The sequence below is a fragment of the Danio rerio genome, chromosome 14 (genome assembly GCF_049306965.1).
Source record: "Danio rerio strain Tuebingen ecotype United States chromosome 14, GRCz12tu, whole genome shotgun sequence".
Lineage (NCBI taxonomy): Eukaryota > Metazoa > Chordata > Actinopteri > Cypriniformes > Danionidae > Danio > Danio rerio.
In genome coordinates this window covers 30,104,939-30,131,870 of record NC_133189.1, presented here as the reverse complement: position 1 = coordinate 30,131,870, position 26,932 = coordinate 30,104,939, and the positions used below count along the sequence as shown (strand labels likewise).

Below are 26,932 nucleotides of genomic sequence, written 5' to 3'. Positions count from 1 at the left end.
TTTACCTTTGGCCCACTAGCCTTAATCAAGTTTGATTTTTGGTCCTTCATAAGAAAAAGTTTGGGCATCCCTGCATTAGATAGATACTATTTATTTATTATTTATTTATTTATTCATTCATTCATTCATTGTTCTGTCATTTATTTTCAGTGTACCATTACTACTTATGTTTAAATGCCAAAAACTTTTTTCAGTTTTCAAGTTATTATTAAGTCCAAAGAGAAATGGACTACTGTTTATTTTTTATTATTATTTTGTGCTGTGTTATTCAGTTACTGAGCAGCAAAAAATAACACTTGAAAATATCGTTTTCATGTGACTTACTAAACTAGTAGCGCTTTGAGATTAATGAATGCATAATAATCAAGAGAACCATGAAAACATGATTATTCCTGAGACTATAATCGTACAACAAGAATCTAAATCATTGCAATCCAACTGTTTAATTGCATATGATTTCAAATCTGACAATCACACATACCTTAGCATACACAACAGCTCTTGCTTCAAAAAATAGTCAGCTAGTCACCTACCTCACTGCATGCTGCCTACAAAGGCAGCTGCCCTTTAAGGGAGAATCCTTACCATAATCAAACCAATATTGTAACACCACTGATGCCATACACTTAGCATTCTGCACAGATAAGCAACTGAAAGTTACTCCAAAAGAGTCGGACAGTAGCATGTTGCTAAGCTAATTGCACAAAAAGTAGAATCAAACACAAAAAGTGGCTGAATTTTAATACAACTTCATACAAATCTGACATTTTTATGCATACTTTTTTATACTGAACGAGCAACATGAAGAGAACATTGTTTATAAATCAACACAGTATTGTCCACCATTTTGAATGTTTTTTTTTCTTCCTTGCTGCAGTGCATTATCATTAAATGTCTGCATCTGAAATTCTGTTCTTTTGGATTATAGTAAATGTGCTATTGAGCATAAAGTGGTCAATAAGATGTAATTCACTGTCATGTGACCTACTGTACAGCTCCTGTTGGCCCAGTTGATACACACTTCAAAAACTCACCGGTGTACTGTCTGCCCACTGTTTTATCAATACTTCTAAAACATCCAGACATACTACTTTTACACATGCTGTCTTTCACCTACTGTATATCATAATTCAGTTGCCTACCTTTTCAACCACCCTTTTCCTTCATAGGCAGCTTGCACTTGGTTTGGAACTGACTCAAATTCTAGCACATTATCAGGCAGTTCCTATTGGAGTCTCTATACAGTGTCAGGCCCCACAGTTTCTTGCTCTTGGCTTATTTCTTCCACTGGGTATTATACCGGCTGTAATCATTTGTCTGTTCTTGGCTTTCCTTGCCGTATGTGACGCAGCGCAGAGGAAATCTAATGTCCTCACCCCCACTGCAGTTCATTTTTGAGCCCAGCCTCCAATAAGAAGAGGAGAGAGAGAAAGACAGAGCTCATTAACTGTCAGGAAAGGGTGAGTCATCGCCAAGAATGATTTGCTTTGCCATGTTTTTGCCAAACAATCTGCGCCCTGCTCTCCTAAGAGCAACTCACTGCAGAGGGAAGCAACCGCCAGCGAAGGGACGTTCAGGTTATTTATACTTTCTTCTCAGCTGTCTTTCCCAGTGAATCAGACCTTAATTTCTGAGCCGTGCCTCCACCCTCGTCTCATAGAGGTGATGGTAGTTTGGAAGCCTCACACGTTTCACTGCGCTTCTCTTTATTACCCCCACACAAACAGGACATGCGAGTCGCAAAGATCAGTCTGGTCTTTCCTAGAAACAAGCTCATCAGAGAAAGTGAGTGCGGATCGTTTTTCCGCTACACTATTGACGTTGTGCAATTACGTATTTACGAAGAAAAATCTAGACATTCAGAGAGTCGTTATTGTGATTAATTTCATGCATAAACTGAACAATCGTTAATCAAATGTCCCTCGGGTAAGTATAACCTCCTTAGAAAACTCATAAATTACACGTTTGCCAGTGAGCTGAGAGACCAATTACTCTTTCATAAACCAACAACCACATCTCGTCTTTACAGTTACCAGTTTACAGTCTCTCATTAACAAAGGTCCAAGTCTAAACTGATCAATACTAGAGTCCATCTCCTTACCCGGCAGCAACCGGAGAGTGATATGTCCTCAAAAGCCATTAGTCTGTTTTACACCGGTCAGTTGGTGTGAAAATGGTGCAAGAGATGTTGTACCCAGAGGACACTCTCAATGCGGGAGCAAAAACAGATTTATTGCAAACAACGAGCACTTAAGATGTCTCCCAGGTAAGTGGACCACCACAAATGAAAGTGTCTGATATAAATAAAGAAAGCTTAATGATATTGCTCATGTTAAAAATCGAGCTGCTCTCAGCAGAAATACAATGGCACTGAGACATTAAATATTTATATGGCTTCGGCTGTAGGTCTTGGCAAGGCAGTTTTCAGCTGGACCGAGATCCGCTGGTGACAAAGGGACAGCAAAGTGCCCTACCAGGATTTCTGTGTTAGCGCCACTGCTTTCATCACACCTCACTGAATCAACACTGGGGCAAATGTCAAGGGCTTCCTCTTACTCCTCGTGCACTGACATATGGGCTGATGCTGAGGAAATCTATTGGCATGGGGCAATTTTCAATTTGCGCTGCTCTAGTTACACTGATAAAAAAAAGCTGTTAAGCTCCAGTAAAGGAGCCGAGGATCTTTCGGAAGAGTGAAACTGGAAAACACAAATAAATCAAGCGGCTACAAAATCCAAAATCCATTACTGCTGAGATTTTACTGTTTGATGTGGTGAGAAAAAAAAAAATATATAAATATAAATTACAGCATACTGTATAAATACTATAAATAATGCATATTTAAAATACAAATTTGATTTTAAATGCCAAAATACTACAAAAAAAGGAGAAAATATAAACAGCTAAAATACTACCATTGAAAACTGATTTAAACATCTTGGCTAAAACAAGGGTAAACTTGGGCTGTCTGTGAAAATCTAATAGATGTCAGAGAATAGGCCAAAACTAGACTAGTCATCAAAAAAACAGAAATGAATGACTACACATATATAGTTTGTCTAATCTGTCTATTTGATGACTAGTTTAGTTTTGGGCTATTTTACTTCAGCCTCTATATCCAAATTCCTGAAAACAAAGAAGGTCAAGGTGCTCCAGGATTGGCCAGCCCAGTCACCAGTAATGAATATTATTGAGTATGTCTAGGGTAAGATGAAGGAGGAGGCATTAATAATAATAATAATAATACCTTTTATTTTTAGGCGCCTTTCAAAGCACTCAAGGACACCTTACAGCAGATTACAAGTACATCATAAAAATACAAGCAGTAAAAAATGACAATCAGCATAAAATTAAACCAGCAAATAATTAAAAGCTATCCTAAACAAAAACGTCTTTATCTGAGATTTAAAATTGGAAATAGAGTCCATCTGGCGAATGTGCAAAGGCAGGGAATTCCATAGCTTTGGTGCTGTACAACTAAAAGCCCTGCCACCAAATTACTTCATCTTAAAGTGTGGGACAGATAACAGTTCAGCAGAAGATGATCTCAGTGAGCGTGAAGGAGTGTACAAATGAAGAAAATCAGAAAGATAGTGGGGGGCCAGGTTGTAAAGGGCTTTGTATGTTAAGAGGAGGATTTTGTATTATATACGATAGTGAACAGGAAGCCAGTGCAGGTGAAAGAGAATTGGAGTTATGTGATCAGAAGTACGCGAGCAGGTAACTATCCTAGACGCTGAATTCTTAATCAACTGTAGTCTATGAAGTTGTTTATCAGGAATGCCAGAGAGAAGCGAGTTACAGTAATCAATCCGTGATGTAACCAAAGCATTAACAAAGCACTTCAGTACTTTGTTGAGGTTTGGTAAAATAATCTAGAGGCTTTTACCTTTCATATAAGCCACTTCTGATACCAAATGATTAACTAGAAATCAAGTTATTATAAATGAGCTGAGCATCTTTTGCAATAGTGAAAGGGGATAACACAAATAAACCAAGCGGCTACATAATTTAAAATCCATTACTGCTGAGATTTTACTCATTAGTGTGGTGAGAAAAAAAGAAACATAATAAAAAATATAGAATACTGTATTTAATACTATAAATAATGTCTATTTAAAATAGGAATAGGATTTAGATTTTTGCTAAAATGCTATAAAAAAAGAGAAAATATAAACAGCTAAAAATACTACCATAAAAAAACTGATTACCCAGCAAGCATTTTTTTTTTGTTTTTAAAAGATGTCTAATAAATGTCTAATAGACGTCTAAACATAGTCGTCTTGGCTAAAACAAGGCTACATTTGAGCTGCCAGTGAAAATCTAGTAGACATCTAAGAATAGGCCAAAACTAGACTAGTCATCAAATAAACAGAAATTAATGACTTCACATACCGTATATTTCTGTCTAATCTGTCTATTTGAGTACTAGTGACAGCCCAGGTTTAGCCTTGTTTTAGCCAAGCTGTCTATGTTTCCATGTCTATTAGACACCCATTAAAGACAAAATTGTTTGCTTGGTAGCCTAAAATAGAGTAAAATTAAACACAGAGTAGAATTGAAGATTGCTTCTGATACTTTTCAGCTCCTTTTTTTGGCATAGTTTAATTTATATCATACACAGTATAATTACTTTAGTTTATATTTCATTTTATAAAATATATAAAACATTATAGAATAGTAAAATAATTCAGAACACTATTATAATGCTACAAAAACGGTACACAACTACACTACCTTACCAATGATCTTGTTGTCAATCCCAGTTCTAAGAGTAACAATTAATAACTTGACTTCTAGTTGATCATTTAAGGTAGATTTTTCCAACAAATCATCTGTTGAACAGTATCCCATTCATCACAAATACTGCAGAAGACCTAATGGAACCTGCTTGGACAAAGATTCTCATAGAAATCAGTCAGGTTTGGTGAGAAAAAAAATAATGGATTGGGGTTACATTCAGTATGGAGGCGTGCAAGAGATCTGCAGAGTAGATTGCAACATCAACAGCCTGGGGTATCAAGACATTTGTGCTGCCCATTACATTACAAACCACAGGAGAGGGCAAATTCTTCAGCAGGATAGCACTATTTTTATACTTCAGCCTCCATATCCAAGTTCTAGGATTGGCCAGCCCAGTTACCGGACATGAACATTATTGAGCAAGTCTAGGGTAAGATGAGACGGAGGCATTGAAGATGAAGCCAAAGATTCTTGATTAACTCTGGGAGTCCAGCAAGCATGCTTTCTTTGCCATTACAGATGACTTTATTAATAATAATTAAAAATCAATGCATGATCATGTTGTATTTTGGTAAAATAAGCATAATCTAGAGGTCTTTGCCTTTATAAAAGCCACTTTCGATACCAAATGATCAACTAGAAGTCAAGTTATTATTTGTTGTTCTTAAAACCTGGATAGGCGACAAGACTTATGTCAGGTAGTGTACGCTATAACACATCAAAAATAGAATCCAGTCAAGAATAATAGAAAATAAATAAAATACTACTTAGAATACAAAGACAAAAAATAGGTTCTGAATGTGTTGGCAAAAATAAAAAATACATTGAAACCCCTGCAAAAAAATACACAACCATGGTACACAACACAAAGAGTATCAACACGCATCCCTGCCTGAAACACCATTACACATTCCACGCGTTTCTCTACTTAAAACAACCCACTCCAACAAAACCAAATCCAGATTGAGCAGCAGTCACAGCCATCCATCACTCCAGGTTGGGTTCAGCTGGAGGCGACCCTAACCATTAAGGGGATTGTATTAAAATTCATAAGAGTCGGACAGCGACGGCTCAGACGCGTAGAGATGCCCGCGCAGTGACAGCCGCTTTCAGAGAGACCGTCTGAGTTAGCATTGTCACATGCCTATAAGTAATGACACACTGCTAAATTACCAGGATCTCTTCCTGCCCCTGAGGCTAGAATCACTGATAGGGGAAACATGACAGCCTTGGAGGAGGAAGGCTAGAGAGACACATAAATCAATAGGAGGGCTGTGGCACTGAGTCCTGAATAGAGAATGAGTCGACAACAGTTTGATTACACTGGATTACCTGGGTAGCTTCGGCCGAGCGGGTCCTGAGATAAAATGGTCAATATTGCAGCAAAATTGATTCACGCTGAGGCTAACTGATGGTTTTAATGATACCAGAGAGTCTGTCAATTGTTTCATTATACGCTGCAGCCTGGCGTATGAAATAATGAGATTAGAGATAAGGAGGAAATTAGACTGATATGATGAATCTCTACTACACTGACTGGCGTGATGGGATTGAAGCTCTTGACTGTCCAGTCCAGATTTCATTGTTCATTGCAACGAAATGCTATTAGAGTTATTTAGATGTTTCAGTTAACAGCGTTGGGTGAATAACTGGTAAAAGTGATAATGCTACTAACTAAGAGCAAAAATAATTTAGCAATTTTTAAAATAATCATATTTTTCCTATTAAAAGTATGTATTTAAACTGTATAGTTATGAGAAACTATTTATCTAGAACCCTATGTCTTTAGTGATGTATGAAATGAAGACAGAATCATAGAATTATAAAAATGTCATTAGCTGTAAACATTTTGGAAGAATCGATCAAAAAGAAAAGCTGTAGACTCATCAAATTGAAAGAAGTGTCATGTTTATTTTTAACCACTAATACCAAACTGAGAAAACAATGAAAATGTTTGCATATAAAGAAATGTTAAGCACTGTAGAGAGTCATTAGGTGGAAAAAAAGTTTTAAAAGGTTACAAAAAGTTAACGGTGCTGTATGTATGTTTTTGACTCTATTAAAATATATAAGAATACCATAATGTTGGCAGATTTAGATACCATTATTGTTATCTAAAAAACAATGCTAAAGTCAGATATTCTGCTCAGAAAATGTGTGTTACATGCCGGAATGTTTGTCTTTGTTTTGGTCATTTGACCTACCCAATGCCAGTTTAGCCAATTATATTTCAGCACCTGCTTTGATGCTCTTAAAGCATGCGCCCATGACTGAAATGTGAAACCTGGTGGACAGTAGCAGACTCCTAAATGAGACGCAGATTTAGAGTTCCACATCAGATGGTTATTATTTAGCGAATAATATAAAAATCACAAACGTAAACATTAGGTGAGCAGGTTACATTGTCACCCCATGTCCTAACAACACGCTACATGGCGAGATTTGCAGTGAGAAACAATTTGGATGCTTGCACCAGACGAAATATGACAGAAATTTAAATACAGCCATTTTTAAGCACCGAATATATGTGCACTTACTGCACTACAACAAAATGGTAAGGTTTATAACCTAATTATTACATATTAAACCTTTAACATTACTAAATGTAAATGCTGAATTACTGATATGTGTTGGCTTGTCACAGTTCGAAAAATTCAATTTCAAACGGTTTATTTTATTTTTCAAGATCTGAGGCGAACTATTTGCTGCTGCTTTCAGCAGTATATAATTCAGCAATAAATGCCATGTAAAATGGCATTCAAACTCACTTTATTAGCATTTGCCGCTGAATAAAGCACATGAGGTGTACCTGAGGTGATTGTTGTTAGTTTTCTGTTGTTCAGTTGCAAGAAAGAGAAGACATTTCTAATATATCAATTCAAGCTGTTGATTAGAACAAAAACTCTGTGTAATACAAAAAACATTCCTTTCGTTGCTTTTACGGTTGTTGTTGCTTCAATCTGGCAACCTACTCTTGCATGTTTGAATCAAGGAGGCAATACCTAATTCAACCACTGGGTGTCAAACTTACATACTGCAAATTATCGTAAATTTATTAAGTAAATGGACTGTGCATAATTCCAAAAAAATAAGTTAAGTCAACTAAACAGCTAATAATATAGTCAACACATCACTTTTAACGCAACAGTTTTACTCACTTTTTTCAGTTAAGAAACTAATCGCGTTTTACAGTGAGTGGTAATCACCAAACATTAAATTGACAAAACACAAAAACAAACGTGTTGTTACTGGGGTTTTTTTTTTGTTCATTTTATTAAATCTTTCACTGAATTATGACTCTGTCATCAGCCATTTTATGTCCTCTTTCCTGTAGCAAAAATATATATATTTTGGCTACAAATCTGTTTAAATACTAAAAAATCCGTTGCTTTCTAAAAGTCTTACTTTTCCATTAACAAGCACTTCTATAATTGTAAAAATGCTATATATCTGTGAGATACAGAACTGCTAATTAAACACAAATAAACTAAATAATCTTTAATTACTGCTTTCCAAAATATGAAACTTCATTTATTAACATTAGGTGACCTGAAAACATTTTTTTAAGTATTTAGTCATCGTAGATGTTGTTACTTTATGCAGCAGATTAATTGCTCATAGTTAGTTAATCTGTGCTATTGTCATTAATGGACATTATTTTATTTATAGGACATTATAGATTTTTTTCCAAAAAAGTGTGACTTAACTACTTCAAATTGTGAGCTAAAATCACATGTATTAAAATACCTCATCCAACTGGAGCCCTACCTATTATGACATAATAATTATTAAAAATAAACAAAAATGTTTATCTAAATGTTAACTAAGTCATATTTAAGTCACCAAGTCTTCTGTATTCACGAAAATCAAGTCAGTGACAGATTTTAAGCAAAAATTACAGATTGTAAGCATGTCTCAAACACAATTCAACATCAGAATTATCATCAGCATTAATGACCAGGACAAATCTAAAATCTGTTCAAGTCCAACATTCCAAGTCTATACAAAATTTAGCATTTTAACCAACAGTACAGCTACACAAAGCCTATTGCTGTTTTACCACATGTTTAAGAATCACAATAATATTAGTCCACTCATATTAACCTTTATTTTATATCTACAGAAAATCTTTATTTTAGGCACAAAAAAAAAAATCACGATTCTCATTTTAGCCAGAATCGTGCAGCTCTACTAATGATCTGACTCTACATTGAGCTGTAAAATGTATGTATGTATGTATAAATTACTGTGTGTAAGAAAAAAACTCATTGAATATTCCCCAGTCTATCTATCCAATCAGAAGCATTGCATCCCCAACAAATTAAAAATCATATTCAAATGTATCTAAAACCTGCTTCTTCAGGCAGAAACCTTTACCCGCTCATGACTAATTACATTTAAGGTGCCAAGGCGTGAAAAACTCAAAAAGAAAAAGACTAATGACTAACATTAGTAGCACGGTTCTTAACACACTGCTAATATATGCACATAACACACATTGAACATAGCACAGACATATTTTACTGCGCACCAATAGCTAGCAGTAATCTCAGCTGGGATAAATGATGATTAAACATTGTGTGATAAATGCAGAATAATAGACTAATGTGATTTGTGGATACTCCTCCTATGAACATTCATTTGAGAACACTGGAGCCGTGACAAACATCCAGAAAGCTTCACATTAGTCTACATAAAGAGAGTGAGCGGCGTATATAATGCCTTTAATAAAGCTAAATAACAGGCCTCTAATAAGAATCTACCAGCAACCAAGTGGCCCACAGGACTACAAATGCATCTCTACTGCCTCAATGCTCACAAAAACAATAATACATGCATCAGAATCAAATGTGATATTATTTAAACGCAATATCTGAAACCATGGCTTGTTATCTGAAGCAACAGAATTTGTTCAAATTAGACAGTGTGTCAATCGGGTTTTTTATTCTCTCTTTCAGTTCAGTCAGGTGGAGAAATTCATTTGTTCTCCCAATTTAATTATTATTTAAGCCAAGATCAGAGGAAAAATCAATGGTGCACAGATAAAAACCGTGCCTGGCTATATAAAGCTCTTCTAAGGAATACATTGGTGCTAAATAGTGGCCGTCACAGAGTTCAACGCTAAACCAACAACTGGAGGCGACAAAGAATTAAATAACTTGTCATTTTTTTCACAGCCAGAGAAGAAAAAAAGGAAGCTACTGTAATTAATACATTAACATGCATTATTTTGCAAACGTCCTGCCTGAGGCCCAATTACTCTGATCCTCCAACCAGCAAATAAAGGTCAAGCGATGAAATACAATTATAGCATCACAGATAAACTAATACCATTATGACCATGTGAATGTGTCGTTTAGTGGCATCCAAAACTAGGCCTCTCATGATATCTATTTTTTGTTGTGGGATGTATTGCACCAGAATATATTGTGATAAACAAAATTATTGTCATTTTAAGACCATTTATGCCACTCATTACATAATGCCAGTAATACGATATAATACTATCACAATGCAAGTGGACTCTTCCAAAGAACACATAATGTTTTATTCTTAGGAATATTTATTTTAATTACAGTCATTTTAACAATTTAATCATTAGGCATTGGAATCACATATCCTAAATAAAAAAATAATAAATGTTAACAAAATAGTTCAAGGTAAAAAGTAACAGAGGCTGCAATATCTGCTACCAGATCTATTTTCAGTTTTTTAGACACCCACATGAAAATAAACAAAAGTAATTGATAGTAAATACTACGGTATTATTTATTCATACTGACACCGACTTCTCCAATAGGGATAGAGATGTTGCACAATCAGCTAAAATGTGGATAGAATTGATTTTTGTGTATGGGCGATACACACTCACCGGCCACTATATTAGGTACACCTTACTGGACCCACTTTTGCCCTCAGAACTGCCTTAATCCTTCATGGCATAGATTTAACAAGGTACTAAAAATATTCCTCAGAGATTTTGGTCCATATTGACATAATAGCATCACACAGTTGCTGTACAATGTGAATCCCAAAGGAGCTCTATTGGATTGAGTTCTGGTGACTGTGGAGGGTGTTTGTGTACAGTGAACTCATTGTCATGCTCAAGAAACCAGTCTGACATGACTCGCACTTTATGACATGGCGTGTTATCCTGCTGGAAGTAGCCATCAGAAGATGGGTACACTGTGGTCATAAAGGGATGGACATGGTCTGCAACAATACTCAGGTAGGCTGTGGAGTGGACACGATGCTCAACTGGTAATAATAAGCCCAAAGTGTGGCAAGAAAATATCCCCCACACCATTACATCAAAACCACCACCTGAACGTTGATATAAGGCAGGATGGATTTATGCTTTCATGTTGTTGATGCCAAAATCTGACCCTACCATCTGAACGTAGCAGCAGATATCAAGACTCAAAATTTTTTCGATCTTCTAGTGTACATTTTTGGTGAGCCTGTGCTAATTGTAGCTACAGTTTCCTTTTTTTAGCTGACAGGAGTGGCACCTAGTTTGGTCTTCTGCTGCTGTAGCCCATCCGTCTCAAGGTTGGACATTTTGTGTGTTCAGAAATGCTCTTCTGCATACTACATGCCTAAATGCATTGAGTTGCTGCCATGTGATTGCCTGATCAGAAATTTGCGTTAACGAGCAGTTGGACAGGTGTAACTGATAAAGTAGCCGGTGAGAGTATATTGCATCACCAAACATGATTGAGGACATGGCCATGTGTTGTGTGATAAGTCGATATACAGTATATTGATTATTATGACAGGCCTAACCAAAACTAATGCACATAAGCTGTTGTTATATGCAAATGAGTATCCCGAGATAACAGGTAAACTGTACTTACTAAAAATGATTATTTCCCTATAGTATTGTAAAAACAATCATCTGTGGTCTTTATGTGAGTTGTAATTATAAATAAAGCATAAAAAGAGAATTATAAAATGTGACAGTGGAAATTGTAAATGTTGTCATATCCTGTTTTCATAGAGACACAAGTGCAGTATTTTGCCATAATTACTTTTACTGAACAAGATGACAATATTTTAAAATAGGTTTTTGATTTGTGGTGTGTGATATATTTTCTGCTAGTGCTACTCTCACTGTATAAATGAATTTAAACGAATAATTAAAGAAATGTAAAATTCTGTCATCATATACTCATCCTTTACTTGTTCCAAACCTGTTTGAGTCTCTTTGCTCAGTTGAATGTTAGAAAGTGACTGAAACTGACTAACATCGATAAGATTTTTTTTTATTATTGTTTAATATATTTTTATATATTTTATGTTCATTGTAAGAAAGATACTCATAAAGGTTTGGAACCACTAAAGGCTGAGTAAATGGTAATTAATGTTTAATCTTCGGTGAACTATCCCTCTAAATCTACAGGTAGGGTGGCGGTGCTTGTCTAATCTTATCTATTAATTATTTAAATGTAATGTCTTGCCACAATTTTATTATTATTTTTTACTAAAGAATCAGATCTTTAACTAAATTATAAGCATAATTAGCCATAACAATATGCCAATGATAACTTTTAAAAGAAATAATAGTTTTTAATGCATGGCAGTGTACTGTACCTGACTAATCGCTAACGCTATGATGTTATACTTTTATGTCTCTAGTCCTTAGCTGTTATACACAGAAACTGTTTAAACTGGAGTCTCAAATGCACAATTCAAATTTGAAATTGGGGTGTAAGGTTATGGACTTTTCACTTTTAGAGTTTAATGTTTTATTTATGTTGGTTTGGGCATCAGATGCTGCAGAACACACTGGGTTTAAACACGATGTTCAAACAGTTCTATTGAGAATCTTTATAGATAAAAAATGCAATGTTAAAGCAGCGCAGCACTAGAAAGAACAAGTACTGTACGTCTGGCATTTCATGTTTGCCTGAACATTTACTGTTAAAGGGTAGTTCCCCCAAAAATAACATTAACTCATCCTCCACTTGTTCCAAATCTGTTTGAGTTTCTCTCTTCTGTCGAACACAGAGGAAGATATACTGAAGAATGTCACTGACTTGAGTCACTGGCTGACATTTGTGTTTCTACTTAGGATGTCAATGGCATTTCATTGATGATGTCAGAACATTTTTCAGTATTACTTGTTTTGTGTTCCACAGAATAAAAGTCATAAAAGGTTAAAACCATTTAACATGAGTAAATGGTGGTTTTATTTATTTATTTATTTTTTAAATCAATTTAATAATAGTCTACTGCTGTTATACTTTCAAGTCACCATTCTGACATTCCTATATTAATCTAGCATACTGCCTAAAGATGGAAAAATTCTTAATGATTGTGATATTATATACGAATAAATATAATAAATGTTTTAGTATCCACACAAAGCAAATTACCCCAATTTGTCTGAAGCAAAAACATATTAATCTTGTGTCAACAGTGACTCAATTATTAAACATATAAATTTCAGCCAGAATTATTCATAACTACAATTTTACAAAAGGTGTATTTAAATAATTACATTTTAGTGGAAAAAATACTGGCAAATCTAACCTCAATTTGATTAGAATGCATCACATCAGGTCAGGTACAGTTTACTTGCAAATAATTCAATGAATCAGAAGCTCAAATGGGATCTGAAACTCTAGCATCTCAGAACTTCACAAAATTACTCTCCACTGAAAATGAACGAGTTTAACTTATTGCTTATTATTTGTCAAAGCGAAAGGAAAAGTGACTTGAAATTAAATAGTCTTGTCTGTAAAACTGAATGTTTTAACACTTGTTTTTATTTCTTACTTTTCTTATTTGATATTTTTCCTAAACAAATATTACATGTTTAAGTGTGTGCAGCATTTGCTCTCATATTTTGTGTCTTTTGTGCAAATATAATTATTATAACATTATTAATTAATAATATTTTTTTGTTTATATAATGTAATGTGGCATATATAATGACCACTTCATGTGTGCTGCCCTTTCAATAACCTTTCTGTAACTAGATGGATAATAAAGAGATTATTAAAGGCATGTTCACACTTGTGTTTGACTGGTGTTAGTGTGATTCAACTGAATCAATGTGAACACTGCCAACTACCCAACCTGGTGTCCCATCAAACATGCACCAAGATTAAGATTACTGAAGATTTTTCATTTTTTATATTCTTTTAAAGTTTGGGCTACATGCACAGCTAGTATTTTTTTTAGCCAATGATAAACTTCTGGTGAAAGCTTAATGTGACTATTTTCAGTTTCAGCATGTAATTCAAATATAATTAGTTAAACAGGTTGTTAAAGTGTAAAAAGAGACAAAAGCAGGACGTTTAAACGCAGGAGTCACCATTAGCCGCAGATTAGCGCAGAAATTCCATTGAATATACTGAGGTAAAATTAATTTCCATATTTTAAAGACATGACGCGGAAAAATATAATTTAATGTAGTGCTTCCTTTTTGGTCTGAGATCCACTTTATATCGTATCTCATCTAGGCAGTGAAGATCGCTGTTTTTTTTTAAGAAATTAGATTTTAAACACAGCAATTTTTTATAAGATGACAATTAACCGAAAGTCCCGGGGCCGGCTGACAAAAATTTAAAGTCTATGTGCATATACCCCTTTATTAAAGGTTTTTAGTTTTGCTCTTTTAGTTTTAAATTTTGTCAAATTCTAGTTTACATTTGTACTTTTTCATGGCACGCTACTGAATTTAAAAGTCCATGTTAAAATTGAATTAGAGAAATAGTTCATCAAAAAATTCAAATGTACCATTTACTCAGCCTCATGTGGTTCCAAACCATTTGAGTTTCTTTCTTCTGTTGAACACAAAGAAAGATATTTTGAATATAGCTGAAAATATGTAACCACTGACTTCCATAGTAGTAAAAACAAATACTGTGGTTAGAGGTTTTCAGCTTTCTTCACAATATCGTCCTTTGTGCTTATCAAAAGAAAAAAGTAAACGGTGTAAATAATGACAATTTTTCGGTTTTGAATGAACCCCTTTAAGTAGAATGTAGATTTTCATTCATTCATTTGCCTTCGGCTTAGACTCTTTATTTATCAGGTGTCGCCACAGTGGAATGAACCACCAACTTATCCAGCATATGTTTTATGCAGCGGATGCCCTTCCAGCTGCAACCCAGTACCGGGAAACATCCATACACTCTCGCTGTCACACAAATACACTACGGACAATTTAGTTTATTCAGTTCGCCTACATAGAATGTCTTTGGATTTCAAACCGAAGCACCTGGAGGAAACCCATACCAACATGGGGAGAACATGCAAAGTCCACACAGAAACCCCAACTGGCCCAGCTGGGGCTCGATCCAGCAACCCTCATGCTGTGAGGCAACAGCACTAACCACCGAAGAAACGTGCCACCCCAGAATGTATTTTTTTGTAATAAAATTAATTGGACTATTCAATTAATTGATAATCAATATAAATCTAGTCATAAGCTTTTTCGCTAAAACACAACATAGACCAAAGGCGTCTAAAAGCACCAATAAATAAAGCACCATGCCAAAACATGACCATAAACAGAGCAGAATTCTCAAGCATACCTGGTTTTCCTCGTCAGTCGCAACGCTACCCATTACAATTCAATACAGGAGTCAGAAACAAGTTGCTTGCAGCAGATCTTAGTGTATGCAACAGAGGAATTCCTGCTGCTGTGAAAGCTTTACACTTTTTAGGCTTTGAGTTCTCAACAGATAAAATACCAGTGCACGTACACACATACAACAAAAGTGCTTATCTCAGCGCACAGCATTGTTTTGAAAGTTCAAAAGGTTCTGCAGCAAAATATATCATAAAAGCATTTTTTTTATATATTTATAGACATTTTTCTTAAAACACTAAATTATGTGAACACAAAACACAAAATTTTGTGAAGTTTATTTATAAACTAATTTCGAGAGGATCATGTGCTTATGATTGCTTGCAGCTGGCCCTGCATTATTCAATTTATGATTCACCAATCAGATGAATCCTAAGCCACTATAAATACCCTATAAGTTCCATATAACAGCCATCTTCGTTTTGAAGAATCCCCCCTTCCACCCCTACTCCTCCTCCTCCTTTCCTAGATGGGTGGCACGGTGGCCCAGTGGTTAGCACTGTTGCTTCACAGCAAAAACGTCACTGGTTCTATCCCTTACCAAGCTAGTCGATGTTTCTGTGCGGAGTTTACACGTTCTCCCCGTGCTCACATAGGTTTCCCCCCACTGTCCAAAAACATGCAACTTAAGTTAATTGACTAATCCAAATCGGCACCATAGACATGCTCCTAGTAAGTCGTTATCTCTTAAGAGCAATCACTATCTGTTCATTAGCTACTACAGTAGGGGAGTTCTAGAGATCTACCTGAGCTCAAACTACCCTCTTGCCTTGCAAACAGGGGGGAGCCCCGAGCTCGAAGATCTTATGAGCTCAGGGCTCTCTCCCGTGACAGCATGCCAAACAAGATTTATAATCAATCAGTAGCTAGGTGTGAACTCTTGAAATGCTTTGCGTGTATGGCAAGAAGAATGCTAAGAACTTCCGGTCAGCACCTGATGCGTATAAAGAGTTACATTCGGACAGCTTTGAAACAATAGTTTTAATCCATTTGACTTGTTACTAACATCTTTGAACTAATACTGCTGTCGATCAGCACCACCTCCTGGACTGATTATTTTTAAAAATGCAACTTAATAGGATGAGAAACTACTTCTGCAAGGCATTTTTCCCTTGTTGTCAGACGGCATCTATAGTGCTATTTAAATAAAGCCTTGCCATTGCTAAAATCAACATTTTCTCTTTCTTTCAAATATATACCCGACCCAAACAAATTAAACTCTCTAAAATGTTTGACATACACACGTAGCCTGTACTGTTCCATTGACAGATTGATTAAAACAGTGGCACAAAGTTAAAATAAAATGACATTTTGAAATGACAGAACAACACATACAATAGTAAACACTACGCAATACAAACTAACTAAATGCAACATAACTGCTAATAATTACAATCAACGTGCGCATCTGACAGAAGCATAACTGCATAAAAGCACATCTTTCTTTCAAAATTAAAGTTTTGCATCACAAAAACACTTCGTAAGCCACTCAAAACAGTACTGACACCCAGTTAAGAAACGCAGCTCTGGTTGATGACAATTATAAATGGAAGTTCTAAGCAGCCTACCGGAAAACGCTGGTCACTATAACGCCCTCCATGCAGCAACGAAGAAAAAGGTCTTCAGCTTCAGCCTTTAAAAGCACATTGTGAATGCTAAGAATAAATGCTTTGTCTCAGTCCAGACCAAACTAATAAAGAGAATTGAAATACACATGTGAACACATCCCATGTTGACAAGTTAAAAGATTTAAAAACTGAAATCTTGAAGTAGTCAAATGTTCCATTTGTTGCCATACCAGCCCTAACCAGCAGTAAGAATGCTTTCCTGATACATACCACACTTTTTCAATAAGAGTCAATCAGTTTGTTCAAGCCGTTTATGACCTGAAAAATGCTTAATAAGAATAATCTGTATAAGAATGTCCATGTGAACGCACTCAGTTAGCATGCCATTTCCCCCAAAAAATAAAAAATTGCTCAAGTTATATAACTCACAACCATTAACCAAACACACTCGATGACTCAATGTATCATTTAGCCCTTTCGCAGACTAGATATTGCCCAGATTGCATTGAATCAATACGCTTGTATAATCCTGGATAAATAAAAAGAAAGTACCTTTCTTGTGAGTACCATCCGATTTGGAGCCTTGTGGGTCTAATGAAAAAAAGATCAGGATTAATAACATGATATTCTAACACCAAGATGTTAGCTTTTTTTTTTTTCTTTGCGGATCCAACAACAGAAAAAAAAAACATAAGCAGCATGGCTCACTTATTCTACTTTACACTTGCCAACACTTTGTGCGTTGAAGTGTGTGGCAGGGGATATTGGGTGCTAAGGGCATACTAAGGGCAAGAGCAGGTAAGGAGGGATGCACTTATTCGTCCAAAACTTCAGAGCGGGCAGGACAAGAGGCAAAGCACTGAAATGAAAGAAAGGATGGGGGTTGCAATGCATATCTGGTCACGGGAGGCAGAGGTTAGCAAAATGCACTAATAGATGCAATACACTAGAGAGAGGGAAAATGCAAAGACTACATGTCAAACTGGCTTCACTTTGAGTTTTGTTCAAACGGTAAAATGAATATAGATTTAATTTGGATCAAATTGATTTGCCTGGCACTGGGTTGCAGGGCTGTGCAATACAAAAGGAATGGGAACATACTTTTGGGAGCACAAAACAGCTCCTAAGTTTATTTTTTTTTCTTTTCTTTTATGTTTTGTTTGTTTCTTTTCCAAAGAGAACCAATTTGGGGCATTTTCCCTAAATGTTTAATCTAGAAACCATACGGCAGGTCACAGTGCACTAGATTCCAGTCAATCTCCTCTTGTGATATTCATCAAAACCATACAGAATCTACAACAAATCCACATCACTTGCGCAGTTCTGTATGGTAATCACAAGACATAAAGATGCTCCTTATAAAACACTACCATGCACATGTGTGACCACAGATATAGTGTACAGTTCGGTCAATCCCGATTGGGTTTTGTGTGGTCATCCTTTGTGTGTTACCCTAAACAGAAACCACTGAATCCCAATTAACATATACAAAGGAAAAAGCAGACTAGTGATTTAAAGATTTCAAAGTCAGGTCTTTCTTCTTCAGCCCAACAGCTTGTTCACCAATAGCACAGACGGCGACATAATCCAAGACTTCCCAAGAGATTTATCCTTTGTGAAAGGGCTACGTTAACCATTCAATTCCCAGTTGCCATGACCCAGCATTGATTATCCCATCTAAAGCTCTTAGATAAATGACATTAGGAACAATTTTTTTTTTTGGAGGAACCCACTTCGTTTGGTTAAAGAACTCTAAATCCCTGTGGATTTCCATTACCAATCATATAGAGCTAATAGTGATAGAATTCAGAGAAGAAAAACACCATGTTAAACGGTTTTAAAAACACATTGAAAAGATGTTCTGTTCATTTTTCTTTATTCCAAACAATTGTGAAGAAGCCAAAAGGCCTCTTTTTTAATCTAGCACCCTGGATTTCTGAAGTGCATAAAATGTGGACAGAATCACTGGACAGCCTCTTAAAAATTAAATGTACTGTATAACGTAGAATGTCATGTAATTTGGCAAATGTTGGTGATCAAATCAAAAATATATCAATTAAGTAATGTGTTCTACAACCTGGCAAACAGTTTTAATGCCATATAAAAAGAGAAAAAGTCCTACTTATGCCTTTGCTCTTGCATATTTATAAAACGCAAGTAAACAATCCAGGCTTAGTCTGATTATGCACCCCTATACATTTCTGGAGAGTGGCAAATACGTACCAGGAGCTAAATTTTTTGCAGTTTTTGTTTTCGTAAATCCAATAGTGGCCGCTGTGTAAGCTTTTTCAGATCTCAAATTTCTCTCACTAGGGCCATTCGCGCCTGGTGTTCTCACGTAAATCCACCAGAGGTCGTTGTTGACTGATTGACTGACTGACTAATAGACTGGCTCACCCTCCTCTTTCCCTAAACCCAACCAATAATGTTTTCAAAAGCACTAATTGACTTGCACACAAACTCTCCGAAACCCAACAGACAGTTTTAAAAAGCAATCCAAAAAAAGAAATACCCTTGCCTGATTTTTACAGTATTTTTAGATTTTACCACATTTTCACCAAGTTATTTACTTGTGTATTTAATTATTTTGCTTCTGTTTTTGTCTTACCCACTTTCTGGAACAATTCTTCGGCTGACTTGAACTCTGTTGTCGAGGTCAACTAGTCTCTGCGTCAAGTCTGGTGATGTACTTGGTGAGCTGTGTTATTTTGTTTGCGCGAATCCACCAGAGGCCATTGTGTATGTTTTTGAGACCTCAAATTTCTCTCACGAGTACCATTCACGGCTGTTCTCACATAAATCCACCAGAGGCCGCTGACAACTGACTGAATGACTGACTAACTGATAGACTGACCCACCCTCCTTTCCTAAACCCAATCAATAGTGTTTTCAAACACACTGACTGACCCGTCCACTTACTTTCCTAAACCCAACCGACAGTTTAAAAAAAATTATCCAGAAAAAAAAAGCCCTCACCTGATTTTTACCACGTTTTACCACATTCTCACCATGTTATTTACTTTTATTCTTTTGACATCTGTTTTTGTCCTACCCGCTTTCTGGAACCACTTGGTCAACTCCTCTCTGCGTCAAGTTCACGGACGTACAAGGAGAGCTAATTGGACTAACTGGTTACAGCTGGAAAACCAAGGATAAGCGGTCATCCGGTAAGTGTGAAAAGTCCGCCCTGTATCGTTTATTTTAAAGACAAAATGCAGCCTTGCGTACTTTTGACTACATAATTCGAAACCTCCAGAAATGTATATAGGGCTACGTTTTCAGAATTGATTTATGTTGTAAATAAAAAAAAAATTACCTTTGCATGTTTTACTAAAAAATAGTAGTCTTTCTGCTCAAATTTTTTAATCCAATTAAAGGGAAAAATTATTTGTGGAATTTATTAATCATTTCTACTTGAAAATTGTCCAACGCAAATCCTACATTAATTTATTTCAGTCTGCAGACAGTGATGAATCGCTCTGGAGTCGCACCCTTGAGTTCAAATGCGAATAACAGAAGTTTTCAAATTAAATTTCCATGGATGATCGTCCCTGCAGCCCTGTGAGAATTGGAACAATTTGTAGGCGATGAGCTAAAACGTGTATGAAAAATTAAAATCACATCTAACCTTGCTCAGTCTCGGTGTCATTCGATTGTTCTATTTTGCTGTTTCTTGCAGCCTCTCTCACGTCGACGCATTGCCTTCTTTCTCTCTACCCATGAGATAAAAAACGCAATTATCTAGCGCGATCCAGAGACGCTTCGTTACCCTCATGGTGGAAATACAGTTCATAGCATCTCTGAAAGCTCGCCCGACGTTACAGAATGGTTTATAGTGGCCTCTCAAAGCAGGGACATCAATTCTACTGGAGACGTGCAGCAGATAAGCTTCAAACATCACAAAAGACGCAGGATTTCACTCATTTGTCATCATTTAAAGCGAGTGAAAAGCATCAGTAGGTTCACCATTGCCGTTTGTATGTGAACGCTGCACCCCGACTCATTAGAGAATTCCCATTAATCCTATTAAAGTCCCATTAAGCATGTGCTGATAGCACCAAATTAACATCAAGCTCCACCAGCTAATAAGGCTTCGCTGCTTCTGCACTTCACATGAATGAGGAGGAGATGCAAAGAGGTAACAGAGACATACAGGACATCCAAAAAGAAAACAAAAAAGCAATCAGTAAATATACCGCAGCAGACTGTATATTTACAAATGTACACTTGTCTCATCGAACCCATTCCGAAGCAAAGTGACATAGGAGTAATCAGAAAGCATTACACTGATCATGACTATAATGCGTGGTGGCAGCTCGTTCAAACGCGAGACTGTTGGTTTGTGGGAAAGCGGCCGATGATTGTGCTATTTGGGCGGAATCTGTAGCACCTCGTGGCTGTCGGCCTCGTAGCTCCTCACGGTGACTGATGAGAAGGGACAAGGTTAACGTGGGTATGGGAGGCGCAGCTGCACTCCAAACCATTCATCACGAGCGCCCGCAGATTACAGCTCAAGCTAGCGGCCCGTCTGCGGACCGACGCCCCCCACTCTTCTCAGGTTCACACAGCCCCAATTTGTTTAACGCAGCACTTTGATCTGTCAGCGAGCGCTTAGAAATGGTCTGTTCGAGGGAAGATGCTTTAAAAAAAAAAAATCAAGGCTTAAGGCCGAAGTGTGTAATATCTGTGGTGACAAATGGGATTTAAAAATAAGAAATAAATGGCTGTTTTCAAACATATTTCTCTTCTTTGCTCACTATTGGTCTGATGCTGTCTTTTGGTTGAACTGAACAGGTCAGAATGTGGGGAAATGCACATGGAAATAACAAAGGAGACAGTATGGTAAGACTTAGATTGAAATAAATATATGAATTAGATGTTATAATATAACTGACATTATACACATTTAAAATTTGGGGCACATGTCTGTCTAAATATTCCAGATTTTGAAGTTTTATTATTTTGATGTTTTGTTATGTAGTTGGTGAAGTTTTTTTCCGTGCACATCAATATATTTGCTCTTCAGTGTTTGAACCTTCTGCAATAAAATCTAAACCACACTGAACTGAAGTAAATTGAGCTCCGACTCTAAAATCTAGACTTTACTAAAACTTGTATGTTAAGCAGCTTTGACACAATGTACATTGTAAAAGCAATTTAAAAATTGAATTGAGTTGAATTTATCTTTAGAAGGAGAATTATTTGAGCTCTCCAAATGCTAGGGGCCTAACCTCTTTATTTGTTTTGCTTTTAAAAACCCAACAGATTTTACTCCTCTTCATTTAAACGTCGCTTAGGATGAAGACTTAGGGATTTTAATATCTGAGGTTGCTTTCACACCTACACTTTTGTTTCGGAACGTATCTCGTTTGCCCAGTTAGCGCGGTTCGTTTGGCATATGTGAACAGGGCAATCGCGCTCTGTTCCGCGCCAAAGTAATCGCTCCGAGATCGCTTGAATGAGGTGGTCTCGGCTCGATTGAAACAAACCCTGGAGCGGTTCGATTGCAGTGAGAAAGCGATCCGATCCGAGAGCGGTTATATCACAGTGTTTTATGGATATGTAAAAGGCTTACGGCTATATGAAGAGAGAATTATGATTGGGGTGGGAAGTTTCGCAAGTCTCCGGAAGCCCGCAAACGAGTGATGATCTCCCGGTAATCTCGCGTCTTCCTCCCGGTCCTCAAATAGGCATCGTCGCGCACCCTTCTCACCCCTCCCCACCGTGTCTCTCCTCAGACACATCACGCGCGCGCACCCTGTCAATCACCACCAAACCACCACCTCTCCTGACAGCTGAGCGGGACGCTGCAAAATAAACCATGACACTCTGACCAATGTGAGGAGAGTTTACTCGCACGTGACTTGTTTTAGCTCTTTGTTCCGATTAGAAACTTTGCAGTGTGAAAGCGAACCGCTCCAAGAGCAAAGAGCAACAACGTAACAATTGTAATCTCTGTTTCGGAACAACTGAATCGATTCACAGGTGTGAAAGCACCCTGAGACTGATTGGGATCAGTGCCTTTTATCTGTTTATTCATATTTTATATATTGTAGACACAACCTTATTCAGTATTACACAGACTTCACTATTTTAAAACAAAGCTTAGTAAATTCTATCCCTCGGTTTCCCCCACATGCGACTATTGAGGGCACATCTATTTTGGTCCTGTGTTTAAATTCAGATTTTTTGTTTAGAAATATTTCAGTTCTTTGCTAAGTCAGATTTTCTGGAGACTCTCAACCAAAATGTATGATTACCTGTTCAGTATGGCATGATTATAGCTAAAACAATATATTTTGAAAATAAAATGTTAGGTCTTTTTTTCCTGACTAGCTTCTTGGTAGGGGCGTCAAAATTAATTGTTACTTCGGTGCACCGTGATGCAGATGCGGACAATTCGGTATTGGTTCGGTAATAATTATAACCGGTCATTATGTACTGACATCATTTATCTTATATGTGCTATGTCGCGAGGGAGGCGAGCGGGTATTTACAACACTCCAGACGCCAACTACTTAAAAAATGCAAAAACTGTGCACAATTTTACTGCGTGTGTGTGTTTTCTGGACAGTCTTTCACTGACACTTACAGCAGAAGCCACTATTTCTCTGCGATTGAGGGAATGAAAGTGAACTCCATTACTCCATTAGTCTCTCTCTCTCTCTCTCTCTCTCTCTCACTGTGGCCCATTTTACCTGCTGGCGTGACTTTTCCTCTCGGCTGCTGGCGTGACTTTTCCTCCCATCTCTTTTCCTCTCGGCTGTTACAACAACACTTCTGGATATAGGTCTGCATTCCCGCGGCTGTAGCTGTGCATTGTCGTGGGACCCGACCAGATTTAATGCGGTGCGGGAATAAATTTTCCGAAATAACTCTGGTGTATTTGAACAGAAGCGGGCGGTCTCACAATATCGCTCTGGAGCGAGCAAGCAAGCGCGCGTGCGTGTGTGTGTGTTTGTGTGTGTGTGTTTATTTGTTTGGTGCTGTCTATGTTTGTGTATGTGTGTGAATGACAGACAGCATGATGCTGTGTGTCTATGTGCGTGTATGTTTATACAGACAGCTTATTATATTCTAAAACATCATAAAGAATAATAGTATTGTTTTATTTCCGTTTCCTTTCTCTTCTGTTTCTTCTTTAAGGTAAATGTAAATTAAAGCCTTAAACAAGGGAAAATGCCAAGATATAAGTCATATGACCTACAAAAAGACAGCAATGAATGTAAAGAGTAACATCCATTGCTGTGTCTTTTTGTAGATCATTTATGTCTTGTATGTTGCCATTTTCCCTTGTTTCATGCTTTTCTTTTGCATTTTGCACAATTTATTGTTTCGTGATGAGTTTGTCTATCAGTTCCCTGCATTTTATATCAGCAAAAACTACAATAAATTACATAATTATATAATAAATAAACTATAATCAAAATTTGGGGCTTAGTAAGATTTAGAAAAAAAATTTTTTTTTATTATGTGACGACATTGATTAAACTGATTAAGGAGTGACAAAAAATTATTATAATGTAATAAAGCATTTCTTTCAAATAAACGGCTCTATTATTAATTGTGTTGTTATTTTGGCTGGTGAATCCATTTAACTATCATCAAAAATGAAAGATTTCATTCATTATTTTTATTATTATTCAATGTCAATTATAAAAAAATACTGGAGAAAATATACATTTTGAGCATCTAAAAAGGCACTGTGTATTCCATGTGCTGTCTTAAATATTGTATTTTTCAAAATTTCAATAGTTTATTATATATTTTTAATGTATTATTTGATAGCATAAAGTTTACATTATAACTACCTAATTTTACTTTCTATCATAAAAAATCCTGTAAAAGCATATACACATGAATCCGCTTTCAATGTTGATAATAATAAATATTTAAGATGAGAATGACACTATGATAACTAAAGAATAATGTAAAAAATGTAAAATTATGAGAATTAAAATTTATGAAATTATGTCCATCATAATTTTTATGTTAGAAAGAAAGCTACACATTCTAACACACAGATAAATAAAGCTATAGTACACTTATTGTTGGTCTATTGTTAGTTCATGACAGCTAATGTGTTAACTAATACTAATTAACTAAACCACATTGAAAAATGCACACACTGATATTAATAATACACACTTCAACCCTAATAAAATAAAACCTTACATCATCCATTGACAGAAAAGCTGCACGTGTAGAAAAAAAAGATCTTGAAAACATTATCAATCCGGATCCAAGCTCCATGGGGTGCCCCAAATATGCCAGACTCTGAGCTTTCCATTTCAATCGGTCCCAGCTAAATCAGTTGGAAGGATTTCCCACAGTGAGTCCCAGTCATGATCAGTGTAATTTCTTCTCATGCCAGCACATTCGTTGCTTCAGGCAATTCTTATCTTATTTCCTCATTTATTATTTTTTTCAACGTTGCAACACGAGAGGCAGGAGAGGTGATCTCCTTCTCAAGAGCTGGAAAAAAATGTCTTCTCACATCAGATGCTGTTTACATCAGTGCCGTTATATATGCACTTTATTTTTTTACCCAAAATTTATCGAGAGATGCTGTCAGGATTTGCAATCTGAATTTTAGGGATGTGCTCTAATATTGGAGCAGAGAAAAGCTGAGGACGCGTGAGCTTCCGGCTCAGAGTGCAGTTACACGCTTGACCTGACAGCCGTGACGAACCTTTGTATTTCATAATGTCTGGTCTGGTCATGTGACCACGGGGCCCATGTGCCCTCATAAAACCAACTGAATGAATTACATAATGAAGGCCAGTGTATATTCAGACAGTGGCTATCAACTGACATTGCATCTCAATCAGATTTGCTTTTATATATTAGCATGTTGATATAAGAATTAGGCCTGTCACAATAATCAATATATCGGAGGTGTCAGTATGATTAAAAAACACTATAGTATTTACTATAAATTACTTTTATAAAATAATTATTATGTCTATAATTAAATGAAATATTCTTAAGAATAAAATATGTGTTGTTTGCAAGAGTGCACTTGCATTGTGATTATATTATATCGTCATTCTGGAATTATCAAATTAGTGCCATAAAATGCTCTTAACTAGGGCTGGGTGATTTAGCCTAAAATCTAAATCTTGATTAATTGAAGATTTTGACTTTATTACGATTAATGAACAATTATTTAATTTATTTATTTTATTTCACCATTTTATAATTCACGGAAATGTTTTGTACAGTAAATAAGCACACATATTGCAAGAGGGAGATTTCTGAATGAAGGGTGCATTGAATAGAGTTAACTTGTTAACAAAAGTTCAGCAGCAGAACCACGCCTCACTTTGTCTCCTTAACCAATCACCTACTCCCTAAACTTATTTAAGGCAGACCAGCCTCTAGCACTGTACTTCTCGTTCTCTCGAACCTACGTTCCCTCCCTCTATTTCCTCACTTCCCATAACAATCCTTATAACCCTCTGTTCCCTCATAGGTTGAATTGGGGGGTCTGATGACTCTACCAAAATATTAAATAGACAGTACCCCCACTCTGAGTCTCCGGGCATCATCGTAGGATGCCTGATCAACATACATACCCGTTCACTGATTATCCTATTACTTCCCTTCCCCTTCATCCTACTGTTCCTTTATCATCCCCTTCATCCCTATACAAAAAAGTCTAGGTCAAAGTACTGCATGGTCCATGCTGGTAAATTGATTTTAAAATAATTAAAGAAAGCACAAACTATCTACTATAGGGCTGTGCGGTTTGGGAAAAATATGTAATTGGGATTTTTCTGACAGGTATTGCGATTGCGCTTCGATTCACAATTTAATTTTGTAGTCAAGCTTCAGCTTAATAATCTGTAAGTTGTGGCAACAATTCTACAACAGCTTCTAAAAATTACCTGTTTTTGTCCGGTGTCTGTGAATTTGAATTGCCATATTACAGACATCCTGTTTTTCTTTTAAATTAATTTGTCTATTAATGCTTCTGAAGAAGCAGATGCCATTATCTCACCTGTCAGCTCTTTCC

General features: G+C 36.4%; 1 protein-coding gene across 4 annotated transcripts in view; it reads right to left on the bottom strand.

Moving 5' to 3' along the window:
- Nucleotides 1-26,932, bottom strand: part of glra1 (glycine receptor, alpha 1) — an 89,054-nt gene that overhangs the window by 48,158 nt on the left and 13,964 nt on the right. For 3 of the 4 annotated variants that reach the window (XM_073921159.1, XM_021480963.3, XM_068213155.2), the window contains one exon: nucleotides 17,467-17,505. In XM_073921159.1, coding sequence (XP_073777260.1) covers nucleotides 17,467-17,505 — 39 coding nt within the window. 4 annotated transcript variants of the gene reach the window in all.